General features: G+C 43.6%; 1 protein-coding gene across 2 annotated transcripts; it reads left to right on the top strand.

The window, feature by feature from the left end:
• Positions 1-39: 39 nt before the first annotated feature.
• grm5a (glutamate receptor, metabotropic 5a) lies at positions 40-23546 on the top strand. Of its 2 annotated transcripts, none has more exons than XM_030438713.1 (18): positions 40-278; positions 617-895; positions 1002-1135; positions 2422-2683; positions 3046-3160; positions 5206-5455; positions 12921-13156; positions 13264-13385; positions 13475-13599; positions 13698-13866; positions 14631-14757; positions 15339-15456; positions 16387-16573; positions 17451-17609; positions 17693-17818; positions 17902-18084; positions 18230-18399; positions 20034-23546. In XM_030438713.1, the coding sequence occupies exons 2-18, from the start codon at positions 692-694 to the stop codon at positions 20920-20922; spliced, it is 3576 nt and encodes a 1191-aa protein (XP_030294573.1). In that variant the 5' UTR covers positions 40-278; positions 617-691; the 3' UTR covers positions 20923-23546. The 2 variants fall into 2 exon arrangements, with proteins under 2 accessions (XP_030294573.1, XP_030294574.1); XM_030438714.1 differs by lacking the exon at positions 40-278 and adding an exon at positions 313-481 and having other exon boundaries at positions 20034-20922.
• Positions 23547-25173: the final 1627 nt, after the last annotated feature.

Below are 25173 nucleotides of genomic sequence, written 5' to 3' on the forward strand. Positions count from 1 at the left end.
GAGGTGGTGAAGAAGAAGAAGAAGGAGGAGGAGGAGGGATGGAGGGGATGGATGGAGGGGGGGCCCGCCGTGTGCGTCAGTAAGTCAAACATGTTCCAATAACGGGCTATATTATCTGCTGCTATTTGCAGTGCGCTGTAGCCAGGCGCCAGACTCCAGCTTGAGCAGGGGAAAAAAAAAAAAAACGGCAGCGCTTTTCTCTTGCCTTCTTGTTGCTCCTGTGTGATGGGGACGGTCTCTGAAGGAATGGCATATGCAGGGCTGCTGGCGGAGAAGAGGTAGGATGAAGTTGTCTTTTAGTAATGCGGTGCGCGCAAATGGTGAAGGGATGCCGGAGATGACTGAGTTTTGTGGAAGTTGCTGTTGTCTCGTCTTGACAAAAAAAGGCTGAATGTGTCAGTTTGAGCTAAACTGAACGACGCTGCCAACCATCTTTTTTTCAGCACCACGGACAGCAGCTAGACATCTTAGTTTTAAATGAGTATTGTTTCTTTTGTTTTTTTAAATTAACACCAAAATTTGCTTTTCTACCATCAATCCACTTTAAACACAAATGTTCACTTGTCCTGTGCTGGAAAGCCGTCATTGACTTCCTATCCCCTTCCTTGTCATCCAGGACCCCTGGACTCAAACGCGCCATGCCAAACCCAACGCATCCATCTGAGCCCAAGCTCTAAGAAGAGGACAGAGGATGGCAGGAGGAGTGAGGAGGAACGCATTGTGTGTGAGGCTGCTGGCTGTGTGTGCACTCCTGGGAGCCCGTCTGAGCTGGCCGGGCCCAGAAGGGGTCGGGGTCAGCGCCCAGAACAATGAGCGGAGGGTTTTAGCACACCTCCCCGGGGACATCATTATAGGGGCTCTGTTCTCTGTGCACCACCAACCACCTGCAGACAAGGTACCTTGCTCGGCTGTGTGTTTATGTATGTATGTGTGTGTGTGTGTGGTCCTTTTCACCATTTTTGGCAAATGTTAGTAATCCAGGCGTGTTACACTCTGCTCAGGTCCATGAGAGAAAGTGCGGGGCGGTGCGAGAGCAGTATGGGATCCAGAGGGTGGAGGCCATGATGCACACCCTGGATCGAATCAACGCAGACCCCAACATCCTCCCGAATATCAGCCTGGGCTGCGAGATCAGGTCAGAAACCAATCACAGAACTTCTTCACACAGCAGTTAGCTGTTAGTGAGCTTCACTGTTGGCTTGTGATCGTTTGCACAATGAAGAGTCTCGATGCGAAGGAACCACCTGCGGCTCATCCGAGACTAGAAGGGCAACGCTTAGGGTGTGACAGGTTTGGCACAGTACGGCTCCTTTAAAAACAGCATGCAAGGACTTCAGACTGGCAGGGCTCAAATCAGCTAGAAAGCTCACAAACAGACGGAAAAACTGCTTTGGTTGGGCGTCATCCTAGTTATCATCGCAAATGTAGGAACGATTTGCCTGGATTCTGCTTTTAACAAAATGTCAAGTCAAAAACAATTCACTGGGGCCATGGTCTGTTGTAATAAAACGCACTTTTGTTCAATTTGGATTCACTGAAGGAGGACTGAGTGTTTAAGAGGGTTCTAACGTCCTATATGGACAAGTATTTCCATGTGCTGCATTGTTAAGAGTAACTGTTGGAGGAGCATATGAACTTCTAGAGAGACTGTGGGTTAATAGGAGAACTGAGGCTGGAGGAATTAGGCCATTAGAGAAGAAAATGAAAGAGCGTATGCAGTGAATTAAACCAGGCAAAGGCAGAAGTCTGTATCCATTAACCTACAGTAAACCTAATAAGAACCACAGGACAAAACAACAGGGCTACCTGATCTTCTGCAAGAGGGTGGTTAGAGACACTAACCCTAAAAATGAAAGGACAGGTTCAGATTTTTTTTCTGCAGTATCCGAGTGCCATATGTGAGTTGACGACCGCAATCATTCCTCCTCTCCATAAGGGCTGTGAAGTGATTTATTCCAAGCGCACCCACACTGTAATGAACGAGGGACAAAAATCCACAGATTCAGTTTTCCACAGACGTCTTTTCAATCTCCGGCTGAGGGAAAGACGAGGCCGCGCGTTGCTGCCGTTGTGCCATTTAGCGTCAAATGTGAGTAATAATCTCTCCCCTGCAGCTAAACGAGGAAAACGAGGAGAGTATTAAAAAAAAGAGGCAAATTTGTGCTAAAAGGATACCAGCTTGCCTCGACTGACTCAGACAGCTGAATTCTCACATTAGCTTTGGCTGAACTTTGGATTGCAGACTTTCTCGCTGCTCCAAAAAAATTGTGTTACTCAAGTGGTTCTTTAAAAAGCACGAGGCGTAGGGCTACGTGCTCCAAAAGCATCCAGTTGGCCACTTTGGCTTATCCTCCTCTTATTCCCATGTTGCCTGCCTGAACAAGTATGAACCCAACCAATCTTTTTTTTCTCGTTGGACAGGGACTCGTGCTGGCACTCTGCGGTGGCGCTGGAGCAGAGTATCGAGTTCATCCGGGACACGCTGGTGTCCAATGAGGAGGAGGAGAGCCAGGGCAGGTGTACGGCCGAGGCAGGGAGCTTGCTGGTGCAGGGGAAGAAGCCCATCGTGGGGCTGATCGGACCGGGATCCAGCTCGGTGGCCATCCAGGTGCAAAACCTCCTCCAGCTCTTCAACATCCCACAGATTGCTTACTCGGCCACGAGCATGGACCTCAGCGACAAGGTGAGAAAACACACAAATTGAACTTTTTCACTAAACACAAGTGTGGCAGAAGACCAAAGCTATAAAAAAAAAAAAAGACAGACTTTTTAAAGTGACTTGTAACTTTATTCTCCTCTGATGATTCTGCAGCAACACAAACTGATGTGTGCTTTGATGGATCAGCCATCTAATGGACACATAAACATCTGTGGCGTCCTTTATTCTGTGATTCCTCTGGATGTCGATGTACAGCGATTTTAAATGGAGCAGGGCTTATGATAGGGGGTGTTATGGATGCATGTGCAACTGGTAGAGCGTCTGTCACGCAGAGACGTCCAAAGTAGACTGCCAATCATGTGCACATGTACATTTCTTCCCTGCAGAGCCTGTATAAATATTTCATGAGAGTGGTGCCATCAGATATGCAACAGGCCAGAGCCATGGTGGACATCGTCAAGAGATACGGCTGGAGCTACGTGTCCGCGATACACACAGAGGGTGAGCCCGTTGTTCTCTTCTTCGTCCGTGTTCAACAGTAAATCGTGTCTCTGTGGGGCTCGTGAAAGTCTCTTTTTCTTCTTGACAGAAAACGAGAGACACATCTGCATTATTGTGGGCAGAGCCTGACTCAGTTCTTACTTTCAGTTCTTACTTTCAGAGTTTTTACTTTCCGACACTCTGACCTGCCGTCAACCCGGCAAACAAAAGCTCTGCTGAATCGAGTGCTGCGTCACCCTGAGTGCGATCGACCTGCGGCGGCAAACACGCCAAAGAAATGCCATAAATTCACTTCCCTGTAAATCTTCTGATCTCAGTTGTCACTGTACTCTACTCTACAAGCGTGTGACACAAATATGAAATGTAAATGAAATTAGCCCCTGATTATATTCTCTGTTATCTGGTGGCAAAGCTGGCAGAGCTTCCCGGGGAACATCTGCCGAGGGCTTTGAACTCTCTGGGTGTCATGGACACTGTCCACTGATCTCAGCGGTGTTTTAGCCCTTAGATCAGATTCTCACTCATGATCAGATTTCCATTTTATCACTTACTTTTTGATGAGATACTTATGTCAAATTACCCATAACTTTAGGAAACATGGAGCATATATTCCCCGAAACAAAACATTGCTTTATTTGAATTTTACATTACCACAATTGAATCTAGTACAGCTCTAAGGCTGCTCTCCAACTCATATTATATATTACCAATACCACATATTCATAAAGAAACATGGTACTGGCATCATTTTTATCATGATTATTCAATACCATTCCATCCAGTATAGAGCTTTTTTCTTTAACCTCTTTGTGGCTCGAGGCCATATGTTTACGGAATAAATCTCTCTTGACAAGAATAAGCGCTAAATCCTGACTGGATCATTCCAGTTCTTCCCATGAAAACACCAAACCGTTGCAGAGGAGGATGTCATTTGCACGCTAAATGTTCTTTTTTTTTTTCCCCCGGGATAAAACCTTGTGTCATGGGGAGCTCTTGTTGCAGACCTGTTAGTGTCTTTTGAAGTGCAGCGGGCGGTGGGACGAAGATGACCGGACATTTGTTGTCCTGTGTATCAAACGATGCACATACTCAACTTATTTATTCTTTTTATTTATTTATTTTTTTTGGGATAATCCAAGTCTACCTAGAGAGCCCTGTACAGGTTTTGCTAAGACAACCAAACAGAACCAAGAATCTGTGCAAAATTGCCCCACATTTAATATGCTTTCCCCCCCCCCCCCCCTTCTGATTCTCTGCCTGACTCTATTTTGGGGTTTCTAATCTCTTCTAATATATTGCCTTGGTAAGTCCAACACCGCAATTGAAACGACTCATCTGTCAGATGCAGGCGAACCTCGCATGTCACCCCGCACGGCATTTCCATAAATCTAACGACGAGGTGAATGACCCGGTAAAAGGATATCAACTTTCGAAGATTGACAGAGGCTCCAGAGGTTACGATCTTGCTTATGAAACACTGTTCTGCTCAGTCTTACTTTTCAGTTACAGTTTGCCTACACCTGCAGGCTAGTTCTTATTTACAATGTTGGCTGCACAAAAAGGCAAAAAGGGAAAGAGAGAGAGAGAGAGATAGGGGAAAGAAATATTAAACGATACAGGAAATTAAAATGCCAACATGAACAAGAGCGTTTCAAAGCTGAAATACTATGTGTGCCGGCCGATGAGGCATGTCACATATGGGAGGAAAACTCTCACGTAGTAGTGAAAAGGATGCCTCGAACAGTGTCATGCCAAGAGTTAGAGAGTACAGAAAGTAGGTGACCTCGTTTCCCAGCAAAAAGCAGGCAAGTCTAACCCCACGACAGCTCCCTTAACGGGGATCAAATCACCAGATCCTCAAGTGTCGTGCCAGCATTGAACCAGTGTGTGTAATTCCCCACAAACCTGCCATTACAGCAAGTCTGTTTGATTGTCTATACACATCTAACCTGCTTTGTGAGGTGAAGAAGATAAAAGTCTAATCAGTTTGGGCTGTTAACTTTAACGAGATAAAAAGTGAACCGTACCCGCGCCCCCCTCCGCAGGTAACTACGGCGAGAGTGGAATGGAGGCATTCAAAGACATGGCGGCGAAGGATGGAATCTGCATCGCCCACTCTGATAAGATCTACAGCAACGCGGGGGAGCACAACTTTGACAAGCTGCTGCAGAAGCTGCGAGGCCACCTGCCCAAGGCCCGGGTGGTGGCCTGCTTCTGCGAGGGCATGACGGTCCGAGGCATACTGATGGCCATGAGGCGGCAGCGTTTGGTGGGGGAGTTCCTGCTGGTCGGAAGGTGAGCGACTGGACCGACGGTGTGTCGAAATGTACAATCGCATTGCTCGCTCACGTTCTTGTGTCGTGCATTCGTTTCCAATCCAGACTCTCTTTAGAAGTCCGGAATCATCAGGCGCGGTGTGTTTGTCCTCTCATCATCATCATCATCATCATCATCATCCTTGCTGTCACCCCCATCGCATCCATCAGCTTCATGGCGATCTAGGAAAGCTAAGGTATTTCTAATGGATTTCTTTGCACATTATTTATGACACTGTTGCTAATCCAAATAAGGTTCATGCTGCAGATGATCTACTGGAGCATTGGGATGATGTTACACCTGGTATTTAAATGGGATCTCTATCTGAATATGTTATCTGGATAAAGTAGAGTGATCTGATCCGATTGATTTGCATTTACACCTGTTGTTTGTGATGCATTCTTGTCATCCTCATTGAGATCAGATGTCTGCCGTTGAGCGACTGGAGGTGGTGGGAAATCGGCCCCAGATTCCCCTTAAAATAAAATCACAGTTTTGTTGAGTTAATTGAGACTTTATGAACTTTGTCAAACACTTTATGTGACAGACTCTTAACCATCTGTCCCTTCTCGGACATTCCGGCAGATCTAATACATGAAGTTATTCCTGTCTTTGCGTAAATATATTGTTTCAAGTCTGATGTTGCAGAACCGACACAAAAAGGCTACTCTCTAACTCCATATATTACATGCCTTGTTAACAGCAGCTGCATAGATGTGTACAACGCATGCTGTTTTCACATGCTCTCTTTTCTCACTGTGTGTCGTCGATTTCCCACCTGTGCTGCTTTCACCTCTGCTGAATAGTGCGTCTTTTGGCGCCGTTACGGCACAGACGCGACCTGTAATTGGAGGCGTGTCCCTTTCATGGCGGTCTAAACTTGGAAAACAGCCCGTGTTCGCTATAAAACGGATATTCATAAGAATGTCACGTTGTGCGCAGATGCCAGCACAATGCGAGCCACACTCCTCCCACACTCAGAAGATTCCTATAGCAAGACACAGTGAATTAATCATAAATCAATATCAAAATAGTACAATATTGTCACAGTAAACAACAACCCGCGAAACGAGGAGGTATATCTGGTAGCCAGCTTAACAGACAAGTGAGCAGATGAAGCAACGATTGGTTTCCCATTGTGATTAAATACGCAGCATCTGAATGCATCCATGAAAAGAAAACATTGCGGAAGATCACACATTTTTAAAAAAAACAAAAAACACTCTGCTTGCGCTTAAGCAGAGATCGGGCATATTGTGTAAGAGACAAAGTGTACAATACATAATTTTTTTCTAAAGAAATAAGTGGGAAAGAGGGGGTTGATGTAGCGGGAGGCTTCAGTCTCTCCAAGAATAACATGTTTTATTTTAAGGTTTAGCTCTCTGGCTCGCTCTCGTCCCTGGTGTTCTATAAATGCCTTTCCTCATTAGGAGCCACATATGTAGGCTGTCGCTCAAATCTGACAGCTGGAAACATAAAATAACCTTGAACTACATATTGCAAAACACCACGCTCTATAATCCATGTTGCCGCGGAGCTGCCAGGCAGTTGTGGCGCTGTAGTAAGCGTACCTTTTGAAGGCTGTATTGGATTTAAGATGTTCCCGCGTGTTTTTTTAACCTCACCTTGTTGGCTTCGTCACCTTTTTTCATTGTTATTCTCGTTAGTTGCCTTGCCTGAACTTATCCTTTTTCATGAGGATTTATCGCCGGGGCCGTGTACATGCGCAGCGCGTGCCTGCATTCCATTTATAGAAAAGAGAGAGGCCGGAGAGGAGCCGTTTTGTTTTTGTTGTCTTTTATTTGTTTTGTTGCCAGCGCTGCTTAAGCCGATTTTTAAAACTGTTTGTATCCAAGGCACCGTAAGCCTTTATGGCGATGGATTTTGTCCGAATATCGTTTGTGTGAACAGATGGACAATCTGTGTATACACGTGTAATCTGTAAATATAAAAACACCTTCCGCAAATACAAATGCAAAAAAAGAAAGAAAGGAAAAAATGAAATGCTGGAATGATGTCAGGCAATCACACGCTCTCCGGAAAAAAAGGTCGAGGGACACAAGTGGATTTTTGTACAGAGCAACAGGAAATTTGTCAAACTCCAAAGCACAGAACCGAGATCCACAAAAGTCTTCGAAAAACTGGATTCTCAAACGCCGCTCAAACCTTGTACGTGTTAGGAAGATATTCACAAATGCAGATTTTCAATCTGTTCACACAAATGATATGGAGACAGGTGCGTCTCCATAAGCCTCCGCAGTTGGTTGGATTGCCTTGAAGTAACGTGGAGACGTTCATATTTCCCAAAGGATGAATCCTAACTAACATCAGTGAGCCCCTCGCTTTTAATCCGGTACCACCACGAGGTGGACGTCTGTGGTTCTTAGACGGATTGGCGATAAATTTGGCTCACTCAGTCAATCAAGTTGAATTGCAATAAAGTCGGCGTTCACTCGGCTTTCCATCAGACATTTGCAGTCATGTAGTTTGTTCACTCTTTCACCTATTTATCAGATTATGATGCCTCTGTGGCTTTCACTTGGGCTTTAAATGAGGAAATAACATGCTGTGGATAACAGCTTAGATGTGCTAAAAGCAACTTATTTGTTGACCATGCTGCTTCAGCGAGGGCAGTCCTGTTTAAAGATCCCCTCTGCACTCAACGCCGCTGGTTCGACATTCCCGTCAACCTCAGCCTCGACCTCGGTTTAGTGCAAATAACCTGACGTAAGCATGCTGACACACGGAATTAGGGGTTATCGGTTAACGGCGAACAATATGGAGATCTCATCGACGCTGTGCTTAACTGAGACCTTCAAAATCACGCCTGTCACTCTTCATCGTTCGGTGCCACTCAACAAAAATCCTCTCGCGCTGAAATAAACATGAGCACGGGTAATTTAAAAGTCGTCTGCACACGTTATAATTCAAGCCTTTCATGTCCAAGTAGAAACGATTTTAATCAGAGTGAAGATTTTAATTAGGGCTTATTACATTTTGTTGTGAGCTTTGGCTACAATGTTTTTTGATATTACAACTTACCAGGCCAAGGTTTTGAAGGTACAGTTTGAGGCCGCGGGTCCACAGAGCAGGGAAGGTTAGGAGGAGAAGTGGGGTGGCACTGTGTCCCACTTTGCTCTTATCCTTCCTATTTATCAGTCAGCTGATTTTATTCTATATAATTTCCAAAGATGTTTTATTGGGTTAGTTTAGTCTAGCTTTTTCGGCCCACTCCTCCTCAGTCCCCGTCACTGCCGCCCCTCCTAGTTGTCGTTGGAGCCTCAACCAAACAACTCGGGAGTTTCTGGAGATCCCCCACCGGCTTCCCACCCACAATGCTGCTATCCGTGCTTGTTGGTGCAACTGACTAAGCCGGAACAGACTGTTCTCATTCCCAGGTTGTCGAACGCTGACATTTTGTTCTCTGCGTCTCATAAGGACACACATAGGCGTTGTTTACTGTCTGGGCGAGATGTGCAACGCTTTCAACTCAACTATAGATCCCCTCCAGAGCAACTCAGAGGTGGTGGTGTGGTATAAGGAGCCAGAAAGTCTGCGAAAGGAAAAAGGAGGTTGAGGTTGAAGGATGGGTCAAACGAACACAAGACTTTCACCCAGTAGACGACTGGCGACTAAACGTTGACTTATGGTAACTCTCATACATGAGTGCCTTTATGAATAATGATAAAAAGATTTTATCTAGAGGCGCCTTTCAAAGAATTCAAGGACACCTTACAAGAGCATGGTAAGACCCAAGACCCGCGTTAGTGATGCGTGCAGACGGTGTTGCGAGTTGAATAGCAGAATGGGATCTGAATGTAAGGTGTGTATATATGTAGGAGCTCAGAGAGATACAGATGAGCTAGGTCACGGAGGAAGCAGAATCTCACAATCAATACGATAACAGATGCCTGGAGAAGGAGTGATGTGATCTATGGAGGGACTCATACTAGCGTAACAAACATCATTCATGATCTTTTCCTAAACCTAACCAAGTCACTTTGGTGCATAAACCTAACAAAAAACTGCGGTTATTTCAGGACCATGCGTTTAGAAAGGCTTTCTGGCAGCCTCATAGATGAGAGATGTCGACGGGCATGACAGAGCAACGTCAGCATTTGACGAACTGCATTGGCAAGAAACACAGCAGACGAGGTTGCCTGGGTAGGAAAGGTTGTTTTTCCCTCCGGCCGGTTCTGACAGCTGTTTCGCTCTTTTTTTTTTTTTCTTTCCACATCTTGTTCGAATTAATTTTAGAAAATTGACTCGTTTCCAGCCTCAAGTTAATACCACTACAGAGCTCTAAAGTGTCCACTCAGAGAAGACCTGGCTCCATAAGTTCAGCAGTGTTGTGTTTCATGAAAAAAAAAACTAAAAAAGACACAATATGAGTGTGTGTCTGTGTGAGTGTGTTTGTGTGCGAGTGTGTGAAGCCGCACACTTGTGTGTTTCTTCAGGCTTGTAGGTGGGTGCAGCAACACGCTCCATGCAGCATATTGCCCTCCCAGGTCGATGTGTGGGTTTCAGAGCTCTCGTTCAAGAGTGATTCAAACTATCCAGAGTCAAAGCCCTGCATGCTTTTCATATCCATTCCTGTCTTTTTTATGCCAGCGCACAATTTCTGTGCTTGCTTCTCTAAGGATGTGTTATGAAATGATCTCCTACCTCACCCAGAGAACCAGGCATCATCGAAAAAAAAGAAAAAAGAAAAAAAAAATCCACCCACACAACTGTTGTGTAACTCCGGCTTGGTTAGCGAAGTTTTTCAGAAATGACTTCTCTTGCTTTTTATTTTTTTTGGAGGTTAGAAAGACAAGAGTGCTTTTTGTGTGTGTGTGTGTGTGTGTGTTGGTGAGGTGTACTTGTTTACATATATGCACATGTGTGGAGGTGTAATCAGCCCTGTCTGTCTTTGTGGTTTGTAGACAAGTGTCCGGAGGGAAAGACGATAATAATAGACGGAGTAAAAAAACCTTTTTTTCAAAGAGTTCACTGATGAAATGGTTCTGTCGACTTAGCCCACGAGGTTTTCTGAATAAATGGCGAATCCGATTGTGTCTGCATACGCCGCGGCCTGCTGCTGCTCGTCTGGCGTTTAATCACTGAGCATCGAGGTGTCTAACCAATAATTAATAATTAGTGTAACACTTCCACGTTACAAATCAATATACGCTCTGACAATCAGGATTGATGATAAGATAACAGATTGGTTGATAACAGCAGTGTGTTACTGCACTGCACTAAGATATTTGCTCCCAAAGTTGTTAAAGTAAATCAATACACTCTTCATTACCGGTGCGCCTCAATGGACTTCACAGATAATGAGCCTACGGAGATCTAATTAATCGGCAGACGGACTCAAACTTTAGAAGCAAAGTTACGTGACCACGGAAGCGGCGCATGCAAACAAAGCATGCAACTCAGACTGACACGTCGAAAGCAAATAAAGGCAACGATAACAAGCCTCTCTATCCCGGCAAGCACCTCTGACCCCCGGCAGTTTATCTTTTTCTCGTGAACGCCATTTTGAAAAAATAAAAATTCACCCCACAATTTCTTCGACTTGGATTTGTGAGCAAATAATTTCTATTTCCATCACCTGGTGAGTCTTGTGTCAGTACATCTGACTCATCGTGATAAATATTTTATTTTACTGTAAGTCTCGGCGGAGCAGTCATTAGGTTCATTTTGCGAGGCACCACCTGTCTCCTTCAATCTGCTACGAAATGTAGTCATGAGAACCAACTGCAGTTTGTTTTGTTTTTTTTTTTACAGTGGGCCTTATTAAAACTGCAATGATGGAGGGTTAGATTATATAACATTATAAACTGTACAGAGTAACCTGTTCTATTCTCAATCCTGTAGTTAAAACATTGATTTCAGAAATATTTCGTCTCAAAGTCTTTTTTTATACAAGCTTATATCAGGTGTAACGTTAACATTTGCTTCTCGGACTGCAGGGCTGGACTATTGGAGGTTTGTCTGCCACCTTGTTATCCTCCTGTCGGTGAAACCAGTGTCGTCAGCTGTAATTGTGAAGCTGCTCCACGGCTCAATGTATAATGTGTGTGATCATTGTTTTGGTTAACTATTCTTCACTGTCAGCACCATAATCCTGATGATGTTTCCACCCACCACTTCTGCCGTGCATGCTAGATATCCTGCCCATGTCAACAGTTTGCAGATGTGTTACAGAGCAAGGCTGCTCACCATCAGCCTCCCTGCTGGTTCTGAACAGAGTACTGAATGCCTCGGAGTTTTTTGGGGTTAACAATGTTAGAATGAAGGTCAATACAAACTGTGTCTTCTTATCCTAACGTCTGTTATTCTTTACATGTAACAGAAAAAAGGAGTCTTGCTAAGCCAACGTTGCTGTCTATATACGGTCATCATATCCTTTGGAGGACTAAATAAATACATTTAGAAATTAATAAATGTATCAATAAAATGAAAAATCAAATTAAAGTAAAAAACAAACAAACAAACATCATATTCATTTTATTAATTATTAGCTACATTTATTTTCAACATTATTTTTGGTGCATTTGATGGTATATTTATTACATTTTTAAAGCAATTTGTTTATTTATTTCCAATTTTGGCAATGATATCCTGATGTGATTTGCAATACAGAGCAGCAGTTCACATGCTGCAACTGTAAAAAACTGTACTATATACTATACTAATATATATATATATATATATATATATATATATATATATATATATATATATATATATATATATATATATATATATATATAGATAGATAGATAGATAGATATACACATATACATACATATATACATACATACATACATACATGCGCGCACACACACACACACACACACACTTCATGGTGGCTGTGTAAAGATTACCAAAGCTAGTGCTGTGCTGATTTAAACAGCAGCCTTAAAGAAAACAAAAGTAACAATACAAAAAGACAAAAGAACAAGAAAAATCATTATTTAATGGTAAATCTATAGGTGAGTAAACTTTAGATAAAAGTTATTTAGATCTGAACAAGCAATATTTTTTAAGCAATTGTTTATTGTAACGTTGCAAAGATGCTTAAAATACTTTGTAAATGCTTAATAAAAAAAGCGTGTAGTTTATCCATAAACATTATTTACATTACTTGCTAAGATATTAATAATGTTTTTAAACCTTTACAATTACTTTTTGAATTATTTATAAAGCATTTTATTGTTTGTTAGCAGTAAAACAAAAATTAGCTGCAGTTTAACTTGTTAATGTTAGTATAAAGGTTTACTAATAGCTTCAGAGAAAACAAAAAATCTATGTAAAAGAAAAAGAAGAAAAAGCAATGAAACAACCAAGAAATGTAAAATAAATAAATAAATAAATAAATAAATAAAGTCTCGTTGGGACTGATCCTTACTCTAAGAACCTGATATACGTTTTGTCTGTGTCTCCTGTTCAGTGACGGCTGGGCCGACAGGTACGATGTGACTGATGGCTACCAGAGGGAGGCGGCGGGCGGGATCACTATCAAGCTAAAGTCGGCGTACGTGACCTGGTTCGACGATTACTACCTGAACTTGAAGCCTGACGCCAACCTGAGGAACCCCTGGTTCCCCGAGTTCTGGCAGCACCGCTTCCAGTGCCGGTTGAGGGGTCACCCGCAGGAAAGTGTCGCGTACAACCGCACCTGCACCTGTTAGTACGACACAGAAAATCCTCTTCCACGCACCTCCTCAGACACTTATCGTGGTTACACATTGGATTGGGTTTTCTCCTTATGAGCAGGTCTCTGTTCCCCACAGGGAGAGAATCTCTGCGCCTCCATTACGCCCAAGACACTAAGATGGGTTTTGTCATAAATGCCATCTACTCCATGGCTTACGGCCTGCACGCCATGCAGGAATCTCTCTGTCCGGGTTATAAGGTACAATAATTAACAGTGTGCTTTCACAATCAAGCAACTGTATCAACAATTACAGTAGTGACAGTGTTTGCTTCTTCCCTCGGGGCCAGGGTTTGTGTGAAGCCATGCGGCCCATTGACGGGCGGCAGCTGCTGGAGTTCCTCATGAAAACCAACTTCACAGGCGTGTCCGGGGAGGCCATCCTCTTCGACCAGAACGGAGACTCACCTGGCAGGTATGGACGACGCAGGGAAGAAAGGAAAGGAGGAGGAAAAAGCGAAAAGACTAGCGGGAAAGAACGTCTAAATGTATGCATGTGCTATTTCACCCCAGGTATGAAATCATGAACTTCAAGCACATAGGCGAGGAGGAGTATGCTTACATCCACGTGGGGAGCTGGGACCAGGGTGGCCTGAAGATGAACGATGAGGAAATCTGGAGTAACAACAGTGACGTCATCCAGTCGGTGTGCTCCGAGCCCTGCCAGAAGGCGCAGATCAAAGTACGCACCGCGGAAAGACGTGTGTTTCGTGCACTCATGCCTCACCGTACACCAGAGAATACAGCATGTCATAGTTTTACTCTAGACTTGTCAAGCAAGACCCACACACCAGCCTCGACTTAGCGCCTCAGGTTTCGCAGTCTAAAAAAATCCCTCCAATCAGATCCTCGAGTGCCCGACCAGGGGACTCAGCAAGGCTCTCTGTTCAAGCTTTAATCATGTCCCATCTGGGCTTTTGTAGCTCCCCGCTGCCCATCCAAATCATGGAGAACACTGCAAGCCCGCCTCCTCTCCATCATCCCAAAAGTCCTCTAACATTAAACTCTTCCTACACACTCTCCGCTGACTCGCTGCAATGTGGCAGCTCGTGGGGAATTCAGAAGTCTGATCTGGCGCGCGGGGCTTTGAGGCGATCTGCGTTACATCCGTCCAACATATAGTTTGCAGATCTGCTGATCTGCGCGTCATCAGACTGTGAGAGTAAACTTTGAACACACAAAACAGTGACAAAAGTTTCAATATGAACGCTGCCCTCCATGATGCTGCAGCTCTGTTTACATGATTTTTATTGAACATTATCAAAGTTATTCTATAAATCCATCCTTTTTTGATCCCCCGGTGCAGAAATTCTCATTTCCCTGTCCTGTAGGGCTGTCAGAGTGTGAGATTAGCTACAGAAAAGTGCCACTGGAGCTTTGAGACCTTTCCACCCATTCCTACAAGTGTACGTGTGTGTGTGTGTGTGTGTGTGTGTGTGTCTCAAGGTGATCCGTAAAGGGGAAGTAAGCTGCTGTTGGACCTGCACTCCCTGCAAGGAGAACGAGTTTGTGTTCGATGAGTACACTTGCCGAGCCTGTGTCCTCGGCTCGTGGCCCACAGATGACCTCACTGGTAAGCGCACTTTATTTGTGTGTCTGAAACTTTACAAGATTTGCACACAGCCCAGAGGAGCGTTTCAATCTGGGTCACGCAACCCAAAAATCCCTTTACGTCTCACGTAGCTAACACACACCACAAACAGTCACACTCTCTACTGCACACAAATACCCATGTACTGTACACACATCTAGAGACTTTAGATCGTTGCCAGAAGACAGGATTTGGCTGAGGGCAGATTTATGTACTCCAAAGTCTGTATGAAAAAAAAGAAAAAGAAAAAAAGAAAAACAGCTTGAAACCATTTGCAGGCCCTTTTGTAAACACGTATTGTCTCCTACAATCTTTCTGTTTCTCTGTAGTTGAACTAATAAGAGGGTTTTTAGTGTGTATCCTCTGTAGGACGCAATTGTGCGTTGATCCTGTTATTACTCTGATCCCCTCGGATGTTTCACTTTCCACATCAAATTATGACAGTGTTCCACGCAAACACACAGTTACACATCCTTTCACTATAACTGTTGTAGACAAATCCAGTATTTCCATGGACTTTTCTGTCTCGTCGTCCCCTCAGTCTCTCTTGTATCCCCTCTCAGGTTGTGAGCCAATCCCGGTGCAGTATGTGCGCTGGGGGGATCCAGAGCCCATCGCCGCAGTGGTCTTCGCCTGCCTGGGCCTCATGGCGACACTCTTCGTTACCTCTGTCTTCATCAAGTAATAATCACATTAAGCTTAAAAAGAGTTCTCTTCGTTTTCATGACTGAATAAACAAACTGACCTAAAAGGACAACACAGTTTCATACAGTTTTACTTTATTTATATTTGGCAGACCTTGCCACCTTTCTAGCTTCAGTCAGTGTTCTGGGGACCCTATTTTCCTCTGAGAACAGCTTGAATTAGCTTATATTTCTGAATTTGTATTATTACTGCATTGATAATTCTAATATTAAAACTTTTAAGACTTTTTTTTTTTTTTACTTTTATAACTAAAATGTATGCTTGCTTTTTTTAAACTTACATGTCACTATTTGTCACTGAAAGTTACTAATATTCGCATACTTTTTAAATTATTTTGTACCGCTAACAGTACATTTGTGACACAGGTTTTGGTAAAACTTAAAAAGATCGTTAACACTGGGTCAAAATAATTGTATTTTAGTTTGGGTGAATAACCCAGCGGTAGAAATAGCCACAACAATTAATTAGTAAATTGTTATAATGACCCAAATTGGTACATTTATACATTGATTTTTAGATGTGTGTTGGTCAAGACAGTCATGTTATTGATGGCATAAATCTATGGGTGATTTTATTTTTTCTTTGCACAACCAAGTAAGAATTGATTTTTTGGATTCTACTGGTGGTCAGTTTTTACATATTGCACATTTGAAGGGAAAAACAAACTATAACCAGAAATGAAGTCACCGAAACTGAGCTAACATAATTTAAATGCGAACTGATAAAATATAAATGTGTTTAAATATAAAAACATATACAGTCTAATCATGCTAGTATAGAAATTAACGTTAATATACATTAACCCAAATAGGAATCAGTGAGTCTATGATTTATGTGTTTACTGTGTCCTTCACTGCTTCAGCCCATCTTTGACCAGTTTGGTGACATATTGTGACCCCTCTGCAGATTTTGGGACACCCCTGTGGTCAAGTCATCCAGCCGCGAGCTCTGCTACATCATCCTGGCCGGGATATGTCTGGGCTACCTGTGCACCTTCAGCCTTATCGCCAAGCCCCACATAGTGTACTGCTACCTCCAGCGGCTGGGAATCGGCCTGTCCCCGGCCATGAGCTACTCTGCTCTGGTCACCAAGGTACTCTCTTTTCTGTTTTTACTGTTCCCAAGTACGCACAGCTCCAGTCAATGTTACGTTTCACTTCCTGTGAAACCGAGTCATTAAAGTCGATTAAACCGTACAATGCCACTGAGGTATAACTATTCCACAAAGTAAAGAGTCATCTCTCAGTAATTAGAAGGTCTGATTGAACGACTATGACGTTTAAAATTCTTTATTTCTTCCATTTTTTTATGACACGCTTCCATGTAAAACAGGATGTTTCTGAGAGAGATGCTTTGAAGTCAGAAATCAACCAAAACAAATGCGCAAAATGGAGACTGAAAGAAGCTGTGGAAGATCGCGCACACGCGTTTCTGTAAGGAGAAACATACAGCATGCAGGCGTATATTGTATGTGTCAGAGGCTTCGGCAGAGGAGGCGGCTGATGATGATACTGACACCCTAATAGATCCAGCTGTTGTTGTGAGTCAGCCCGGTAGATATGTTGCATATGAGATTAGATCACTTAAAACAGATGTTTCTTTTACAGTGTGGTATCATCAACGCTGCAACAGCGGGGGTGTTTTTATTTATTTTACGGTGCATTTCTCATCCACAACCACCTTTTGCTTAGAAAACACGTCTATTGTCAGTGTTTTTTGAGGTTTTTAGCATAAAGAGAAGTGCATCCAAGGATCCGACCAGGAGCTACCTGCACGGATTGGATGATGGCCAACTGTAAGGGAGTTTTGGTTAGAAGTTGAGGATCTGTGTGTGGGCTGGGTTCGATTGTTTAAGATCTGGGAACTGAAAAGCGGATTATTGTCATGAATCAGCGCAAGTGAGCGGTATTATGCTCAGCTGATTTAAGCGAAGCCAACATAAAAACCATTTGATCTATTTTCCGATCCAGACCAACCGTATAGCGCGGATCCTGGCAGGCAGCAAGAAGAAGATCTGCACCAAGAAGCCGCGCTTTATGTCCGCCTGCGCACAATTGGTCATCGCCTTCCTACTCATACTGCTGCAGCTGGGGATCATTGTGGCGCTGCTCATCATAGAGCCACCGCAGGTACGAGTGCATGTGTTTTACAATATGGGGGACGTTCATTTGCATTATCTGTACGGCCACAGCGACCCTTTGTGTCCTCTCAGGTGATCTATGACTACCCAAGTATCCGCGAGGTACACCTGATCTGCAACCTGACCACTCTGGGGGTGGTGGCGCCTCTGGGCTACAACGGCCTTCTCATCCTCAGCTGCACCTTTTACGCCTTCAAGGTACTTCCTGCATTGTACTTCAACTTATTCTTTCTTCGCACTTGGACTTTCTACTTCAACTTTCCTCCTTTTTTCTCCAACAGACACGTAATGTTCCAGCTAATTTCAACGAGGCCAAGTATATTGCCTTCACCATGTACACCACCTGCATCATCTGGCTGGCCTTTGTCCCTATTTACTTTGGCTCCAACTACAAGATCATAACCATGTGCTTTAGTGTCAGCCTCAGCGCCACCGTGGCTCTCTGCTGCATGTTTGTCCCAAAGGTAAAAAAATGGAAACGCAAATTCTAATAATTTCCTCACTTCTTTTTTTGGTGTCCTTTTTTATTTATTTATTCATTTACTTATTTTTTGCATCTTTTTATGCTAACAAGTATTTTTGGTGTTCCTTGATTTTTTCCACGGCAAGGTGTACATCATGCTCGCCAAGCCGGAGAAAAATGTCCGGAGCGCTTTCACAACATCCACGGTGGTGCGCATGCACGTGGGCGATGCCAAGAAAGCTGCCAAGTCTGGAAAACCCTCCAGCAGCATGGCCAACTTATTTCGACGACGTGGGTCAGCGCAGGAAAACATCAGGTGTGTGAGCCGAATTCAGTGGGTATTAAAAATGTGAATAAATTCACACCTCGGTATTTTAAAAAAACACCTGTGCCCAGTTGAATAACGGGACCTCTTAAGAGAACATTGGTTCTAATTAGGTAGGTGCTTTTCACAGAGCAAGGACACAACGTGATTCATGAAGAGTCAAACAAATGCCAAAAGAGAAGATGATTAAAAAACCAGCAAAAGCAATTAAACCGGCGACAACAGAACTTAAAATCTCACAAAATTACCAGCATGACACGGCATCAGGTGGGATAAAGGCAGTTTAAAAAAAAAGAAGCTTTTTAAAAAAGGTGTCAGCGGAGACAGCAGAACATAAGTCTGGAGCGAGAGTGTTCCGCGGTGTGGCGCAGTCGCTGAATCACCTTTTTGTTCTGAGTGCGAGGGGAAACTAGCGAGCGCTGGTCAGACCTACCGGTGATACAAGGATGAGGCAAGTCAGATATGTACACAGGTGCCTCACTGTGCAGGGCAAGAACTGTTAAATGAATCCTGAATCCTTAAGAAGATTGGATTATACTTCTATTAAATTATGTGTTCTCTTGCATGCAAGTCGACAGTATTTAAAATGAAGGGGAAAATACTTAAGCCAGCCTTTTTTTTGACCATTGATAAATGAAGCAGAGGAGTGAGACGATCCCATCTCTACGTAGTGAGACTTTGTCATTATTTTTTAGTTACTGTGTGTTCTCCGTCAAATTGTCTGATCCACTATTCCATATGTAATTGGTATTATAATTATCTTTTGGGGTATCAATCCAACAACAATTTGGCCTCCTTTTATGCAGATTATTAAAAAACGCACACAAAAAAAAAACACAGATAAGCACAATCGTTGGTTTGCACTGCAATCAATCGACATTTTGACCTTTTGGAAGGACTCTGTTGCGATACACTCCAGCAAGAAGGCGAAGAGGGGAGAGCTGAAGGCAGGTCTAATAAAGAACCAACCTGCTTAGCTTGTTTTTAGAACAACCCTCCTTTTGCCACATACCTAAGTTGCTTATGTCCAAGAGAGCATTTAAGAAGACGTTCTTCAACAGTGCTGTTGGGTGGTCTTGGAAAATAGGAAAAGTAGTACTTCAGTAATCAGGGGCGTATCAAAATGAAGCAGGAAATAAAGCATGAAAAAGGGCACTTATTAAAAAAGCCAGCTTGACGCCTTTTCCCGTTTGGAGTGTCTGGATTGCCTTTGGTTTTAATAGTCCGCGTATTAAAGACGATGAGTCTGCTGAGACATTTCATGGCGAATTCTCAATCTCTCTCTAATAAATCAGAGCTTCAATCCACCACAGCAGTTTGGAAGTTCCACGGGGGAAAGAAACTGCTCCCTGAGCTGCGAAAAGGCAACCTCATTTGGGTTAAATACTCCCAGGGGAGACTCATCGCCTTTAAGGAATTCTCTTTCTAGGGAAGAACAAAAGGAAGATGGAGGGGAGATGTGAGATTACACGGAGGCCAAGCGATAGAATGGGGGATGGTAGATATTCTGACTGGAAGAAGAAGAACATGAATAGCCCTGAATTACTCGAGTGATGATATTAATCACAGGGGAGATGCGATTATCAGTTCTCAACCAATGCCTCTGCCTTTTATATGTTTCGCAGCTCCAATGGGAAATCGGTGACGTGGACCCAGAATGAGCGCAGCTACAGACCAAACCTGTGGAAGAGGATGTCGTTCCACGTCAAGAAAAAGGAGGCAGTCGAGGCTAACCAGACGGCCATCATCAAGCCCTTCTCTAAAGACGGAGATTCACCCGCGGACGCCGGAGTCGCGGAGCAGTTCGAGGAACCACAGGCGTCTCAGCCCTTTGCCTGCTCCCCATCCCAGTCGCCCCTGCCCACAGTCAGCCAGCATGCAGCGAAGGCCATGAGCTTCCAGGGAGGAGAGGACGGAGAGGAGGCGCAGGCTTTACCCACCTACGTACCTGAGCACTCCGCCGGGGTCCGAAGAAAAGGCGGGGACAACAGCATGGTGGACGGTGGGGACATCAGCGTCATAGGGGTGGGCGACATCGGCATAGGGATGATCGGCCAACCTCAGGGCACCACCATCATGGACCAAATCAGCTGCGTGGTTAACCGCTTCACCGCCAACATCAGCGAGCTGAACACCATGATGCTGCCGGGGGGTGTCGCCGTCAGCCCCAACTCCGCCGCCCCTCAGCCCGCAGAAGCCGCCCCCCCCTGCCCGCCTCCGTACCAGCCGCCCAGGAGCAGACCGGCCCCTTCCACGGTCACCACGTACGCGGAGGTGGCGGCCGTCTCCAACTTCTGCGAGAACCAGCGACCAGCAGGTAAGATTTACGAGCACCTGGCGGGGACCTGCGTGAGCGGCAGGCGAGCCAAGGATATGGAGGAGCTGGTGGCCCTGACGCCTCCGTCCCCGTTTAGAGACTCGTCCCTGAGCTCTGATGGCAGCTCCCTGGCCTCCGAGGCTGAGTATGACCAACTGCTGCTGAGACACTACAGCCAGAGCTCCTCGTCTCTCTAAACCTGCTCTCTCAGCTACCTTTTTCACCTCGTTTACCCTCTCTGTTCGGAGTATCTTGACCCACACATGACTTCAGACTGGACCAAAACTCTTTGATGCCTTTCTACATGTGGATATCCTGAATGTTTAAGCGGTTTTTGAAACACTTTTCTTTTTTTTTCCTCCCATTTTCACATTGGATTGAATACGCCCACGCATGCCTCCATTGAGCAGAACGAGAGAGAAAATACCAGTGGCAAGACTGCAAAATCATTGCTTCATCTTTTTTTGTCTGCAAAGTGCAAAGCTCTATAAAAACTAAAAACACACATACGGGCATTTTAAGCGACACAGGAATGGACACGGGTTTCTCACTCAGTTTTAAACGTTTCAAATTCCAAAGAGGTACTGATGAGTTGGGTTTAAAGAAACGTCAAAATCGCCAGTTCCATTTCTATTTCATTATAACTCGACGACCAATCATAAGTGGGGGAAGTTAACCAAATATTTATGTTCAGTCTTTCTTTGGATCTTGCAAAAAAAAAAAAATTTAATGCATTTAAAGTCAAATTGGTAGTTGATTTTTTTTTTTAGGTAAGATATAAGAACACTTAAGATGGTTGCAGTTAAAGGGACAGTTCACCTCAAAATCAAGAATTATTACATTATGTTTTCTTGTAGAGCAATTTATCCAAACTGGATTGTTTTTGGTGTGAGTTGTAGAGTCTGGATACTGGAAAAGAACAAAGTTCCTACTTGAAAACTGCTTACAACAATGTCTGTGAATTATCTTCAGTAACTCATGTCATGATTTCTAGAGACATTGCTTCAAATGCACGGTATATTTCAGGGCACTTTGGGCACCACAAGCCGAGTGCCATCTAGATCCATTATATCTGAGAGGAGGCTATTAGTGCCCAAACTCGGCGACTCACACCAAAACAATCCAGCAAGGTAAAAAGCACTGCAGGTGAGAGGAAGATATGTATTTTTGATTTTTGGGGCGAACTGTCCCTTTAAGTTTTTATTATTATTATTATTATTATTATTATTATTATTCATCTATTATCATAAACACAAAACATGTGAATTGTTTTTTTAATACTGATATTATTATTGCTGTTGACCTTCTGTATATGTACAGTAATGTTTTGGGTTTTTTTCACTGACAAACTGATTCATATTTGGAGAACCGGGTGGACGCAGATTGTACGAGCATGAAGGCAGAAGACGATACCTTTGCCTGAAACTTGAAACATTTTTTTTTCTGCCCCTCTGATTTGCTGTCAGCGACACCAGAGAGCAATCTGTATCTTAAAGAATAACGTGTACAGAGGCTGCATCGTGTGAAGCAGGTCGTTTTCAATGACCTTCTCTTTTCTCGGAAAGAGAACATTCGCTGAGAATGAAACCATCCTTAGAGGACGGGGAGCTCTTTATGTATCAAGGGAATGTAAGACATCGTCTCAACGGGCACAGTATCATCAGGTGTCTAACCCACAAAGAGCTTATGGACTACTTGGATGTCTTCTTTAAATTGTTTTTTTTCTCTCTCTTGATGTGACTTAATTGAATGTAGGATAAGTGGACCAAAATGATCCTCCACCTCAGGATGTGTCCGAACCAAAATCCTTTCTTGACGTCAGCTCCCACCTGCCGAAACGAGCCGCCGCCACCTGTCTCCAATCTGCATGATGTCAAAGATTTGTTTGCACTCTTTAAGTTATATTTGTAAGGAAGTACATTTGAATATTGTGCATTATGATTAATAGACGCGGTAGCAAAGTAACTATGCTCTTAGTGATATTGATGTGTTTTTTTTTTTTATAAGATTAGTGTAAGGAGGAGGAAGCGAACTGAATGTGTGCCAGATTTTTTTGCAGACATGTATTGCGAAACAGTTTGTTTCCAGCCTGGCTTTTTGCCTACATATGTGCCAATGTCTCACTGCAGTAGATGACGTCTTGTTTCTATAAATGGGCTCACACTGAGAGTCCTACTGTGAGCCCATTTAGACTCCGATCTTTCAGGCATTACAAGGAGGATATTATTTTTTATAATATTTTATGACTTTGTTGTTTCTTATGCTTGGATATATTCAATGAATATTCTTTTTTTAAATTATTTTCTTTTGTTTCTGAATTTTGGCCTCTCTAAGGATGAACATTAACGAAAAAAAAGTTCATCTTCAGAGAGGCTAAAATTCAGATACAAAAGCTAGCTGTGGGATAGCTAGTGGGAGATAGCTTGTAGCTAGCACCCACATGATCATCAGTTACACCTGTCAATTAACGAAAAAAAAAAAACTGACAGGTGTAACTGATGATGTTCATGTGGGAGCTAGCTTGCGTTTTTTTTTCTCCGTATGTTTACACAGGCAGGAATGTGTTAATGTTTTTTGAAACGTGCCGTATTTTATACTGGTTTTTAATGTAAAGATCTTCGTAGACAGTTGCCATATTTGCATGCAGGTTTGTGCCAACTGAACATTTTTGCAGGTGCATACTACTCTTTATGCCAATGATTCACTGACGTTCTCCGCAGGAAACGTTTGTCTTGGTCTTATCTCTTGGTCTGCCTCTCTGATAGACGGAATTTACTATTTAGACTTGTGCTGCATTAAAGGTTTCCATCCAAAAAAACGATGCTTCTTTTCCCAGTTGTTTGTAATTCATTGTTTACAGGACAAAGAGGCTGTTCGCAGTTAGTTTTTCACAATCCCTCCCGAGTGAACCGATCACTGGGATTGAATGTTGTTGACCTCTTGCGGTCAGATTCCGCTCCGCCCGCTCTACATACAAATAAACACCTAACAAATGAATAAACTGATATTTTTACAGAAAGAAAAAAACATTTTCATGTATAAGGTTTGCCGAATTGACAAATACGCCTGAATAGTTAAGATTGTCTTGTAGACAGCATTTCACAAAGTGAATATGGTCCGTATTAATGTAACAAGTCTCTAGATTTAGCGTTTTTTAAAGGGAGTCTGGTGACTCTCGCCACAGACGACAAAGAAGTGGCCTGTATTCGTTACGGTTTACTGTATTTGCAAAATTTGATATGTTTACTGTCATTACGTTATATTCTTTCATTTATTTAGTGGAAAGAGTGCGTTCAAACAGTAGCTGAAGCAGCTGTCCGCCGATCAGATCACTCAGGGTGCATGTTGATGCCAGATGTGACACTTGAAAATCTGCTTTCCTAAACTAAACGTGTCATGATCAAAGGAGTCACGTTTTCCCTTTCCGTCGCTGAGAACTGGACCGTGTGCGGCGTTATTTTTAACACTTCCTGCGTCGATGTTACCTCCGAACCTTTTTCTAAATAAGATGAGATAATTGTGTCAAATCACAGTGCGATAATTAATAAACCCAACGGGAAATAGGGTTTCTAGGCCACTTCTTTATTAAATAACGTGATATAATTTCCTATGTCGCATACCATAGACCACGCTGTTTGGCGAAATTAATATTCGCTAGATGGTGGGCAAGGTTTATTCATAGCTGGAGCGTAATGGCTTTGATGAGTCCTGGGAGAAAGCAAGCCCTCGGCGGCACGGCTCTTTGTTTATCCTTGAGAACTGATTGTGGTCGTACCTCTCACTACAATGCAATATAACTCAACAGCGCCATAATCTACGACTTAAGAGCCACCATAAAGCTGAATCGACACCTTCAGCAAACACAGAACATTATAGACGGGTCATAGACACGCTTTATGCTGGGAAAGGTTATTGTCCTGGACCTGGAGGTATACTTCATGATTATTCCTCTCACTCCCACAGACCACTTCAGACTCACGTGGTTCGAAACTCACATGGCCTGAGTGCACCGGGGTTGAGATTGCAGGAAAATATGTACATTAACAGCCTCTGGCTTGGCATTCATGTGCATGTTACTGAAGGCATCAGAAAACAACCATTTCAACATTATTGCATTAGTCTACTGCTGTTTGCTGTGGTGCGTGTGTGTGTGTGCTGACACTGTCAGAGGCAAGAGGGGGGGAAAAAACTAACCCCCCCCCATTCACATGTGAAGCTATTATGAGACGAGAAGCAGCAGGATGTCAGTGTAGTCACCGTGGGATGTCCTGTAGAGCTCCGTGGGCGACGCCTCGCATGAGATAATGGCCCTTGTGTTCAGTGCAGCCGGGTGTTGTAAATCAAGTTGCAGATTGAGCGAAGAGACTGTCAGCCTGGTCGCATCTGTCTGTCTTTCTGTCTGTCTGTCTGTGTGAATGCACTCAAACTCGGTACTCTGTGATCCGGTT

Source organism: Sparus aurata, chromosome 13 (assembly GCF_900880675.1).
Source record: "Sparus aurata chromosome 13, fSpaAur1.1, whole genome shotgun sequence".
In the NCBI taxonomy this organism is placed as follows: Eukaryota; Metazoa; Chordata; class Actinopteri; order Spariformes; family Sparidae; genus Sparus; species Sparus aurata.